At 42.4% G+C, this 13111-nt stretch overlaps 1 protein-coding gene across 4 annotated transcripts in view; it reads left to right on the top strand.

Annotated features, from left to right (window-relative positions):
* The first annotated feature begins 1334 nt into the window (after window positions 1–1334).
* The window catches only part of CENPJ (centromere protein J), a 63300-nt gene continuing 51523 nt past the window's right edge, over window positions 1335–13111 (top strand). For 3 of the 4 annotated variants that reach the window (XM_068526800.1, XM_068526799.1, XM_068526797.1), the window contains exons 1-3: window positions 1335–1401; window positions 9165–9674; window positions 10394–10517. In XM_068526800.1, the coding sequence (XP_068382901.1) occupies window positions 9231–9674; window positions 10394–10517 (568 nt within the window). In that variant the 5' untranslated portion in view covers window positions 1335–1401; window positions 9165–9230. Of the gene's footprint in view, window positions 1402–1770; window positions 1812–9164; window positions 9675–10393; window positions 10518–13111 lie in introns of those variants that run through there. The other variant, XM_068526798.1, reaches the window with a different exon arrangement.

Here is a 13111-nt window from a genome sequence, read left to right as displayed (position 1 = left end):
CAAAACCCCAAGTTCAGTTACAAATTAGACAACGAGTGCTAAGTTTCATTGGGTTCAAATAGCTGTGGGTAAAAAGGACTGACTAAAGATTCTAAGGAATATTCGTCACCTCCGTTCAGCAGAATGGTATTCGTTTCTTTTCCACAAGATTGTGGAATGGACATTGACAGTGAGGGACTGTAATAGGAAAGAATCTTCTGTATTCTATTACAAGTGAATCACTAAAGGGATGTTGCCTGTAAGCTTAAGTTATACACAATGGCCCATCTCTGGGAACCCTGCCTGCCAGGTAATGAGCATTAAGCTAAAATACCTTTGTTTAGCTCACAAACCTCCTGACCAGGCTCACCTGTGAATGACTGACTGCAGGGAGGAAGAAATTAACCCATCCCCTCCAGAGGCTGATGGGAACCAGGAGATGTTTGACTTTACTACCCTTTGAGTATAAAAGGAGCCTGAATTCTAACTCAGTCAAGATGGTTCCTTAGCGGCACGAGCCCACCATCTTCTCGGTCTGCGGGCTTTCCGAATAGAGTCGTTAGTCCTTGCCCCAAGTACTGCTTTTTGGGACTATTGGCCTCTCCTGCGGCGCAAGCAATACAAGCTTGGACTTGGTAACAGTAGTTCATTTCTTAGACTGTACCGGTTGTTACAAATAGCACTTCATTTGATTTCTTTAAATATTTATTTAAACAGACACAAAGCCCGGATGTGTACACAATGGTAACTTGCAGTGCCTGCATCTGCAGTGGCAATTAAGAAAACGGTTTTTGAGTTTTGCACTTTAGTGTTCAAAACAGAACTAGGTTTATTTTAATAAAAAATAAACAAAATAAAATTAGGCTTTACTACCTAATGGGCGCAGAGCCAAATACGCACTAGGCAGAAAAGACGAGCGATAGCTACTTTAGGAGTGAATTCATCACAAGGTTACCTCTGACTCATCAAAGAGTGTGGCCGACTGTCCTTTTTTCTTTTACTTGGTCACTCGTGGCACAGAAGACAAAAACAAAAAACAAAAGACGCGGAACTAGACAGACGCCCCCGCCCCAACCGCGAGGGGGCAGCCGAAGTTTTGAATGGCAGGGGAGGGGCTCGGTCTGTCCCGGAAGTTCTCTCCGGGAGCTGTTTCCCCCCGCGTCTCCGCCCGCCACCACCACCCCTTGCCCGCGCCCGGGCGGAAGACGCCGGGCCGTGAGCGCCTAGTAACGTGGAACGCCGGGTCGCCGGGAGTGGTAGTTTGCGTGAGTCCGGCTACGCGCTCTCGCAAGCGCAGAGGGGCAGGTGGGAACTACATTTCCCAGGAGCCCTCGGGCCCGGGCGGAGCCGGGCTGGCCGCGGAGGCTGTGGCGGGTGGTTTGTAAGGGTAGCGGCGGCGACGACGACGGCTCGGGCGCTGGCGTGAGTGGACTGAGAGGCTGGGGCCGCGGAGCGGGACTTCGTGGCGGGGTTGGGGTGGGGGTGGGGAGGACCGGAGGAGCTGGTGTGTTCGTCGCCCTGCATCCACGAGGGACGGTGGGGCGCGCGGGGAGCGGCGCCGGGCGGCGGGGGGACCTCTGGGTCAGTGTCGGGCCTGCGAGCGCTGTTCCGCGGCGGCTTCTCGCGGGCTCCCGCCGCTTGTGGTCTCGGCCGCGCTCTGAGCTGCTGCGCGGAGGCGCGGGGCCGCAGCTGCGCGAGGAGCGCGTCGGTGCGTCACCTTCCTGCTGGTCAGGGCTGGTCTGCCTGCCGGCAGGTGCGGTCTTGCAAAGCTTCGGGTTTGAAAGCTTTGCTGTGGGTTGGTGGCTTTCAAGGACGTGTACTTTGGGAGACCGGTAAGTCACCTTCCTAAGCGGCCAGTTACTTAAGGCCTGAGGGAGGCTTTGAATAGTTTGCGTCTACGCTTTCCGCCTCTCGAGGTAGAGAATTTATCCCCCACGCCCCGCTGCTTTAAAGAATGTTTACGTGGCAGTCTTTGGAGGTTTCAAGGCTGTACGTTCATTTCAAACAGATTTTGATATCAGGAAGATCTGAGTCCACCTGCTAATAATCCTTTCTATGCATTTTGCTGTATATGTTCCCTTTACCAAGGCCTTAGCATCAATACTAAGTAACAGGTTAAGGTGGAATTGTATTTCTGTGCGTCATGCTGACAGTAAATATACCTCTAGGATCATAGTGATGACGCTGTAACGAAGCAGGGGAGGTTTCTTTTTCACGTGGGCGAGAGATGTGTTACCGAAAGTGAGTTCCGGATGCTCCTACTCAAAAGCCAGTGAAGAGGCAAGGCTGGTGGAAAGGAAAGTTTGCTTTCTTTTGGGTGCCGGGAGCGGGGAGGGCGACTCCTGTCCAAAGGCCGACTCCCCTCCCCCGCCCTCCCCGGCGACAGTCGACAGTCGTGGGTCAAGAGCTGTTAATAGGCGGCGGGAGGGGCCCACGTGGAAGCAGCGCAGGCAGCTCGGACAGGCATCTTGAAGCTGGTCATGCGGTGCTCTGGCCAGCGTCATCTTGACTGTTTTAAGTAGTTAATCTTCGGTTCCAAAGTCGGTTTGTTCCCATTTTCTTGAGGCCAGTTCTTAGAATTGCGGCAGCTTTTGTCATGGCTACAGTTAATGTAGTTCACTTCTCCCACCTGATGGGGGTTTCAGTATCTACAAGACAGCCCACCGGAGAGGGCTCAGGATATTAGCTACAGCCGTTGAGAAGGAGCTAAAGTGCCTTGCCTTTGCTTAATGACTAAACTATTATTGTTTTGTCCTGTTTGACTGCTTTTCTTTGCTTCTGCATTTTCTCGCTTCTTTGGTTAAACTTATTCTTTGGCTAAAGTTTTTCCACAGACAAAAAGGCAGGCTGAGGACATGGGGGGCAGGGACCATAGGGTCCTGCTCTGTTTTAGATGCAGACGTCTGAGTGCTGCATCACAACGGTGCTTGCGCTTGCCAGTCTAGTAGGGAACTTTGCTAGTTTTTTTTGTTTTGTTTTAATTGGAGTACAGTTAATTTACAATGTTGTGTTTCAGGTGTACAGCAAAGTGATTCAATTATACGTACATACATATTCTTTTTCAGGTTGTTTTCCTTTATAGGTTATTACAAGATATTGAGTAGAGTTCCCTGTGCTGTACAGCAGATCCTTGTTGTTTACCTGTTTTATGTTTAGTAGTGTGTATCTGTTAATCCTAAACTTCTGATTTATGCCTCCCACCCCCACCCGCTGCCAATCTACTTTGGTAACCATAAGTGTTTTCTGTGTCTGTGAGTCTGTTTCTGTTTTGTAAATGAGTTCATTTGTATCTTTTTTTTTTTTTAGATTCCACATCTAAGTTATATCATATGATATTTGTCTTTCTCTGTCTGACTTCACTTAAATGGTCATTTCTAGGTGCATCCATGTTGCTGCAAATGGCAATTTTCCATTATTTTTTATGGCTACTACTCTATTGTATATATGTACCACATCTTCTTTATTTACCTGTCAGTGGACATTTAGGTTGTGTCCATGTCTTGGCTACTGTAAATAGTGCTGCTATGAACATTGGGGTGCATGTATCTTCTAGAATTAGGGTTTTCTGTGAATATATGCCCAGAAGTGGGATGGCTGGATCATATGGTAGCTCTACCTGTTAGTTTTTTAAGGAGCTTCTTTACTGTTCTCCATAGTGGCTGCACTAACTTACATTCCCACCAACAGTCTAGGAGGGTTCCCTTTTCACACCTTCTTCAACATTCATTATTTGTAGACTTTTTAATGATGCTATTCTGACTGGTGTGAGGTGATACCTCATTGTGGTTTTGATTTGCATTTCCCTGATGATTACTGATGTTAAGCATCTTTTCATGTGCCTGTTGGCCATCTGTATGTCTTCTTTGGAGAAACGTCTATTTAGGTCTTCTGCCCACGTGTTGATTGGGTTGTTTGTTTTCTTGGTGTTGAGCTGTATGATCTGTTTTTATATTTTGGAAATTAATATCTTGTCAGTCACTTCGTTTGTAAATATTTTCTCCCAGTCTGCAGGTTGTCTTTTTGTTTTGCTTATGGTTTCCTTTGCTGTGCAAAAGCTTTTAAGTTTTATTAGGTCCCATTTTGTTTTTTTGTTTTGATTTTATTTTCATTACTCAGGAGACAGATTGAAAAAATATTGCTACAATTTATGTCAAAGAGTGTTCTGCCTGTGTTTTACTCTAGGAGTTTTGTAGTATCCGGTCTTATATTTAGGTCTTTAATCCATTTAGAATTTATTTTTGTATATGGTCTTACAGAATGTTCTAATCTCATTCTTTTACATGTAGCCGTCCAGTTTTCCCAGCGCCACTTATTGAAGAGACTGTCTTTTCTCCATTGTGTATTCTTGCCTCCTTTGTCATAGATTAATTGACCATAAGTGTGTGGGTTTATTTCTGGGCTGTCTGTCCTGGTCCATTAATCTGTATGTCTGTTTTTGTGCCAGTGCCATACTGTCTTGATTACTGTAGCTTTGTAATATAGTCTGAAATCAGGGCGTGTGATTTCTCCAGCTCTGTTGTTCTTTCTCAATATTCTTTTGACTATTCGGGGTTTTTTGTGCTTCCATACAAATTAAAATTTTTTTGTTCTACTTCTGTGAAAAATGCCATTGATAATTTGATAGGGATTGCATTGAATCTGTAGATTGCCTTGGGTAGTATGGTCATTTTAGCAATATTGATTCTTTCAATCCAAGAACACAGTATATCTCTGCATCTTTTTGTGTTGTCTTCATTTTCTTTCATCAGTGTATTACAGTTTTTGGAGTACAGGTCTTTTGCCCCTTAGGTAGGTTTATTCATAGGTATTTCATTTTTTTATGTGATGGCAAGTGGGGTTGTTTCCTTAATTTCTCCTTCTGACATTTCATTGTAAGTGTATAGAAATGCAGCAGATTTCTGTGTATTAATTTTGTATTCAGCAAATTTACTGAATCCATTGATGAGCTCTAGTAGTTTTCTGGTAGCATCTTTAGGATTTTCTGCGTATAGCATCATGTCATTTGCAAACAGTGACAGTTTTACTTCTTTTCCTATTTGGATTCCTTTTCTTTTTCTTCTCTGATTGCTGTGGTTATGACTTCAAAACCATGTTGAATAAAAGTGGTGAGAATGGGCATCCTTTTCTTGTTCCTGATCTTAGAAAAAATGCTTTTCACCATTGAGTATGATGTTAGCTATGGGTTTGTTATATATGGCCTTCGTTATGTTAAGGGATGTTCCCTCTGTGCCCATTTCCTAAGAGTTTTTATCATAAATGAATGTTGAATTTTATCAAAAGTTTTTTCTGCATCTACTGAGATGATCATAATGTTTTTATTCTTCAATTTGTTAATGTGGTGTATCACATTAATTGATTTGCAGATATTGAAAAATCCTTGCATCTCTGGGATAAATCCCACCTGATCATGGTGTATGATCCTTTTAATGTATTGTTGGAGTTTGTTTGCTAGAACTTTGTTGAGGATTTTTGCATCTATGTTCATCAGTGATACTGATCTGTGATTTTCTTTTTTTTGTGATGTCTCTGTCTGGTTTTGGTATCAGGGTGATGGTGGCACATTTAAATAGAATGAGTTCAGACGTGTTCCTCCCTCTGCAATTTTTTGGAATAGTTTGAGAACAGTAGGCGTTAACTCTTCTCTCAGTGTTTGGTAGAATTAACCCGTAAAGCCATCTGGTTCTGGACTCTCGCTTGTTGGGAGTTTTTTAGTTACTCATTCAGTTTCAGTACTGGTAATTGGTCTGTTCATATTTTCTACTTCTTCCCAGCTTAGTCTTGGGAGATTATTGTACCTTTCTAAGAATCTGTCCGTTTCTTCTAGGTTGTCCATTTTATTGGCATATAGTTGCTCATAATAGTCTCATATGATCTTTTGTATTTCTGTGGTGTTGGTTGTAACTTCTCTTTCATTTTTTCTTTCTTTTTAAGGAACGTAATGCAATCTTTTTAAATTTTTTAAAAATAAATTTATTTATTTTTGTCTGCATTGCGTCTCCACTGCCGTGCGCGGGCTTTCTTTAGTTGCGGTGAGCGGGGGCTACTCTTAATTGTGGTGCATGGGTTTCTCATTGCGGTGGCTTCTCTTGTTGCAGAGCACGGGCTCTAGGTGCGCAGGCTTCGGTAGTTGTGACACATGGGCTCAGTAGTTGTGGCTCGCAGGCTCAGTAGTTGTGGTGCACAGGCCTAGTTGCTCCGTGGCATGTGGGATCCTCCCGGACCAGGGCTTGAACCCGTGTCCCCTGCACTGGCAGGCAGACTCTTACCCGCTGCGCCACCAGGGAAGTCCCTCGTTTCTGATTTTATCGATTTGGGCCCTGTCCCTCTTTTTCTTGATGAGTCTGTCCAGTGGTTTATCAATTTTGTTTATCCTTTCAGGGAACCAGCTTTTAGTTTCATTGATCTTTTCTGTTGTTCTTAAAAACCTTCTCTTTTTTTTTTTTTCTTAAAGCTTATTACTTTTTTAAAAAAAATTAATTAAGTAATTAATTTTTGGCTGTGCTGGGTCTTCGTCTCTGTGCAAGGGCTTTCTCCAGTTGCGGCGAGCGGGGGCCACTCTTCATCACCGTGCGCGGGCCTCTCACTGTGGTGGCCTCTCCCGTTGCGGAGCACAGGCTCCAGACGCGCAGGCTCAGTAGTTGTGGCTCACGGGCCTTGCCACTCCGCGGCATGTGGGATCTTCCCGGACCGGGGCACGAACCCGTGTCCCCTGCATTGGCAGGCGGATTCCCAACCACTGCGCCACCAGGGAAGCCCCTCCTTCTCTGTTTTTTGATGTTACAGAATGACCTTGTAGCTTGCCTTTGTTGTAAATTTGGATTTCATGAGTTTCCTGACGAGGTCATTTAAATTCAATCAAGGTTACTTGGTTGATTCTGATGAAGAGTTGTTGCCTTTTTACATAGGTTTCCAACTCAAAAGTAGTTAGAATTAGTTTGCTTACCACAGTTTAAAAAAATTATTCAGGAGTAAGAGATATCCAGTAAAGTGCCTTAATCTTTTTTTTTTTTTGGCCACACCATGTGGCTTGCCAGATCTTAGTTCCCCAACCAGGGATCGAACCCTGGGCCCTTGGCAGTGAGAGTGCGGAGTCCTAACCACTGGACTGCCAGGGAATTCTCAGAGTGCCTTAATCTTAAGTGTACAGCCCAAACATATATACCAGTGTAGTCACCACCCAGATAAAGAACATCCCTATCATCCCTGAAGGCAGAAACCCCTTCCCAGGCAATAACAGCTTCCTAGACAACCATGATTCTGACTTCTGGACCTGTGAATTTATTTTGCCTATTCTCGAACTTCATACTAAATGGAATCACACAGTATTCGTGTCAGACTTTGATTCAAATTTTCTCATCCATGTCGTTGCCTATAGCAGTAGGTTTTTTTTTTTTTTAAATGCCGTAATAGCTGTGGTTCTCAAAGTGTGATATCAGTGAGAAAACAAATCACACTGCCATTTTTGTTTTGTTTTGTTTTGTTTTATTCCCAGTTTTCTCCATTTCAGTTAATGGCATCTCTGTTCTTCCAGTTATTTAGCCAGAGAATTTTCAGGAATGAAGGAGAGGATCCCAGTAAACTCTGTAGGTTGTGGTAGACAAAAAAGGAGTAGTAGGTTGTATAGTCTGATCATACGAGGTTCAAAATTGGGGACTTTGATGGTAGAGGAAGGGAGAATAGTCCAGGTCTAAAAAAGAACAATAAAGCAGATACATATTCCAAGGGTATGGGCTCCATAGGAGGAAGTCTTCTCAGGAAGGTGAGAGAAGAGGTTAAGAATAATAGATTTTGCTTGTGACGCACAGTGAGTGTTTGGCATTGGGATGCTTGGGACACGGAGACAGGATAAGCACATGTGTGGAGATTAGCGTGGCAGGGATGAAGGGTGCTGACATAAATAGATTCCCAAATGTAAAGACATGAACCCTGGAGGAGTCAAGGTGGATAGTGGTGATGGGCTGTAAGAACTGGTGGTTTTCGGGAGGAATGGGGCATTGGTGGGGGCTTCCTGCAGATGGGAGTTATGAAGTCTGGATGACTGGTTCTTATTCTGCCCCTCATAGCTGCACCACATGCACCTCTTCCACCGGGTCCTTAGCTTTTCCTCTAAGTGAGGCCTTTCTGTCCACCCCGTCTAAACTTGCAGTCTCCTACCCCCACATGGCTTTTGTGTGTATTTTCCCCACTAGACTCTGAGTTATTAACTGCTGTCTACCCAGTGCCTACAACAGTACTGGGCACAGAGTAAGAACACAATAAATGTTAGTTGCTTATCTGTTGCACAGTCACAGAGTTACACTAGGAATTTGGTTGTTTTAGAGTATGATTCATACAGCATTGCTGTCCCGTGCTATGAACCAATGAAATTTTTATTGTTGAACGTTGAATGAACACAAACAATACTTTATAAAACTGAATTATTTTCAACAATATAACCTTAGTTCTGATTTAATTTTAACTTACTTTTAGCAGACATTTATCAAGTTTCTTCTATCTCCCAGGGATGGGTGGTGCTAGACAGTGGTGAATATACAGATTCCTTCAAGGGACTCACAGCTTGGTAGATTATGAACACAGAAGCGAAATAGCACTAATAATGAGATGACTGCCAAAGTAGTGATGTCAGAGACCTCTAGGAATGCAGATGAGAGACTGCCTGGTGGGCAAGGGATTATAAGGGAGAAGAGGAGTAACGGACAGCAGCAGACAGTGCCAGGTGAAGCCATGGGGTGGTGGTGACTTCTGTTCTGGGACTAGGGAGAACACGGGTTCCCCGGTTGGGCAAAGAAGCAGTACTGGACTAGGGTCAGACGCATGCAAGTGGTTAAAGTGGATGTTGATAGTGGCCTGTTTTTCCTTTGGTAATCAAATAACTTAGAAGATGCTCTAGCTCCCTTAGTTTTTGGTCAACTGATTGAGCACTTGTGTAAATTCATCAGTAACTGATTAAATCAGAAGGGAACTTTGAGTTTTGATCCCCTCAATTTGGATATTTTAAAGACGTTTTAAAAATATGTAACTTATTGCCCGATTGCTTTGCTAGTTAAAGTCTTTCATAAGACTTTTCAGTAAGAAATATTCAGTAGGTTTTGGTGTATTCAGTAGGTTTTGGTGTATTCAGTAGGTTCAGGTTTGGGTTGAATAGCTTTAACTAATAATTTTTGTTGGCTGTCTTGTTTCTACAGGTGTTGGAAATTAACATCTCTTCTAGCTTTTACATTATTTAAATACAGTAGTGTCATTGGACTAAAATGTTCCTGATGTCAACCTCTTCAGAGTTAAACAGTGGGCAGAACTTCTTAACCCAGTGGATGACCAGTCCTTCCCGGGCTGGGGTCATATTAAATCGTGGATTTCCTATTTTGGAAGCAGAGGAAGAGAAGCGAGCAAATGTGAACATTTCTACCAGCTTTCCTATGAAACCCACAGATTTTTCAAATAGCTTCAGCTTTATAAGTGAAGAAGATTCACTTCATGAAGAACAGAAGTTGGAGCCCAACAGCCCTTATAAGTTACAAACAGATAAATCTGAAACACAGAGAGTCTTTCCTTCAACTAAAGACGGAACACAAATAGTGGCATGTGAGCATGCTCCTGGACACTGGGAAGATAACAAAAATGACTTTATTTCAGATCCTGGGAGTGAATTCAAAGAAGTGGCTTATAAAGACCCACTTTTTAAAAAGCTTGAACAGGTAAAATGGGATTTGACTTAATATGTATCTGTGTTATCGCACAGTTATTGCAGGTACGATGAAAGGTCACCTGTTCCAGGTCTTTTTGTTTCTTCCTCTTTACTGTGAAAGCCTCATAATACCATATTTTGCCTTTTGTTTGATATGAAACATTAAAGCATGTTTAATATGTAAGCTATAAATATAGCACTTACAATAACATCTTTAGGTTTCTCCCTCATTTTGTAAAAACTAAATTGGAAATGGTTGACCAAATATTAGGGAGGAAAAGTTGATTATAAATGTACTGATACCTATCCTGTTTTAAGAGTCAAAGGATTCATGTGACTTTTTCTGTTTCTTAGTTGAGAGTTTAGAGTTTTGGTGGCAGATTTAGTTACTTAGAGATCCCTCTTTTTTTTTATTTTAATTTTTAAAATTTAAAAATTTTTATTTATTTATTTGGCTGTGCCAGGTCTTAGTTGTGGCATGCAGGGTCTTTAGTTGCAGCATGCGGGATCTAGTTCCCTGACCAGGGATTGAACCCGGGCCCCCTGCATTGGGAGCGCGGGGTCTTAACCGCTGGACCACCAGGGAAGTCCCTAGAGAGCCCTCTTTGAAACTCTTTATTAGAGAAGATATGAGAAGGGAGATGGGAGGGATCAAGATAAATGTAAGGGGCAAAGGCCCATAAAGAAATTATAAGCTAGTTTAATCAAGTTAATTTTATGTTTAAAAAGCTGAAAGAAGTACAACAGAAGAAGCAGGAACAACTGAAGAGGCAACAGTTAGAGCAACTGCAAAGGCTCATGGAGGAACAGGAGAAGCTGCTCGCCATGGTGTCTGGGCAGCATACACTCCCAGGTATTACGTGCTTACACGAGACCTTTGGTTAGCACAGCGATGGACAGTTACCTACACTTCCTATCTTTCATTGTTTGACAGGCTATTTCTACCACTTCTCTATCATATGTTGCAAACTCCAATTTCTTAAGAAGCCAAGCAGACAACTATGGAATGGTGGTGGTGTAACATAATTGGGATGAGGGATCTGTGCCATTCTGGAGCATGTGTGCCCTGCTTAAAGGCATTCATATTTATTTATAAAATAAAATTTAAAAAAGACCCAGCAGAATAAAAGATCCAGAGCTGAATTTGGCCTAGGGCTACTGGTTTACAAGCCCTGCCTGATGAATGAAAAACTGCTCAGGGTCATATAGGTGAGTATGTGTAGAAGCCGTTCTGCTCAGCTGAAGAGCCGTACCAGAAATACTTTCTGTGGTCGTAGAGGACGGTTTTCTTCTTGTATGCTAGATCAGTTAATAGAAAGCATGATGTGCTTATCAGTGGGGGGAAAGCGGTGGAAATGTGATCTGGAGCAGTAGTTTTGAAAGTTTTTTGACCATGCCGCGTAGTAACAAAAACATTTTAAACGATGACTCATAATTTGCAAGAAATTTCATGAATCAGTTCTTATTGGTGTGCCTGGCAGGTAACAAGGATATTTTCTATTTTGTTTATTCTTTTCTATGTCATTAAAAGAAAATGCCATTCATGATCTGCTGCGTCTGCTGATAAAATGGATTATGTCCCGCAGTTTGAAAAACAGCCATCTGGAGCAGTGCGTTTGCTTCTTGGTGCTGCCTTTTAAGAGACACGCTTTACTGATTCAGTGAAGTGCTTGTTCTCTTCAGAGGTTGCGCTGGACACCGAGAATACAAAGAAGAAAAGATATTGGCAAATGGATGTGCAGAGTGTGGCTGGATGGTACTCGGGGAGTGGTGGTAGTGCTGGAGATGAGAACTGTAGCAAATGAAGAATGGTTTAGGGAATTTGGATGTTCATCTTAGAGAATATAGAGAACGTGGTGTGTATCTTGAAATAATTGAGTGCCTTTATGGAATACATAAAAATAATAATCAAAATCACAATAGCCTGTGATAGTTTTTAAGGTAGAAATAGCACTATGGTAGAGCAATAGGGAAGTAGATTTCAAACTTATTAATATAAGAACTACCTCCATGGAGTTATGGAACAATTGCTTTCGGGCCATTTTCACATTTTTTGGTTTCAGGACCCTGTAACACTCTTAAATTATTGAGGACCCCAAAGAGCTTGTGTTATATGGGCTACAGCTATTGATATTCACTGATAGAAATTTAAAAACTAATTCATTTAAAATAATAACCAATTATATGCTATAAATAACTTTTTTTTTTTTTTTTTTTTTGGCTGCGTTGGGTCTTCGTTGCTGCATGCGGGCTTTCCCTAGTTGTGGCGAGCAGGGGCTACTCTTTGTTGCGGTGCGCAGGCTTCTCATTGCGGTGGCTTCTCTTGTTGCAGAGCATGGGCTCTAGGCTGAGCGGGCTTCACTAGTTGTGGTGCACAGACTTAGTTGCTCCACGGCATGTGGGATCTTCCTGGACCAGGGCTCGAACCTGTGTCCCCTGCATTGGCAGGCGGATTCTTAACCACTGCACCACCAGAGAAGTCCTAATAACATTTTTTAATGAAAAAAATTTTTCTAAAAAATTAGTGAGAAGAATTGCATTGTTTAATGTTTTTGAAAATCTCTTTAACTTCTGGCTTAAAGAACTCAGCTGATTCTCGTATCTACTTTTGCCTCCCGTCTCTTCAGTTATGTTGTTTTGGTTGATGTATGTGAAAAAAAACCAGCCTCACATGGACATGTAATTGGAAAAAGGAGAGAGGAGTATTTTAATAGGCTTTTCAAATAATTTTGGTTATTTCTTTGATACTGCACCAAACTCAACAAGTGGTCGTTTCTTAGCGGTTATTCACAATATGGAATCTGAAATCATATTAATGAATTTTCATGCTCTGTTACACTAAAATATATTAGAATGTCTTGGCATTTTTTTCTTTAAAGATAAAGATTATTAAAAATAATTATTGCATTAATTAAAATAGATCTCAGTTTCTTTTTTTCTTTCTTTGTTTGGCTGTGTCGGGTCTTAGTTGCAGCACACGGGATCTTTGTTGAGGCATGCGAGATCTTTTTTTCTTCGTTGTGGTGCGTGGGCTCTTCGTTGCAGCACTCGGGCTTCTCTCTAGTTGTGGTGTGCAGGTTTTTTTCTCTCTCTAGTTGTGGCGTGTGGGCTCCTGGGCGTGAGGGCTCTCATTGGGGTGTGCGAGCTCAGTAGTTGTGGTATGTGGGCTTAGTTGCCCTGTGGCATGCAGGATGTTAGTTTCCCGACTAGGGATCAAACCCACGTCCCCTGTATTGGTAGGTGGATTCTATACCACTGGACCACCAGGGAAGTCCCTAGATCTCAGTTTCTAAAGTATCATAAAATTTTAGGAAGTTTCTGAAAGTCAGAATCATTCAAGGTCAGAATGATTTATTCTTGAAAGTAATTTTGAGTATGCCTGTAGACGTTTGTATAAGCATAAAAAAGGATGTGAAATCGTACATGAATATTAATAATAGTTACTCC

This window comes from Eschrichtius robustus, chromosome 18 (assembly GCF_028021215.1).
Source record: "Eschrichtius robustus isolate mEscRob2 chromosome 18, mEscRob2.pri, whole genome shotgun sequence".
Lineage (NCBI taxonomy): Eukaryota > Metazoa > Chordata > Mammalia > Artiodactyla > Eschrichtiidae > Eschrichtius > Eschrichtius robustus.
This window is presented reverse-complemented; position numbering and strand designations above follow the sequence as displayed.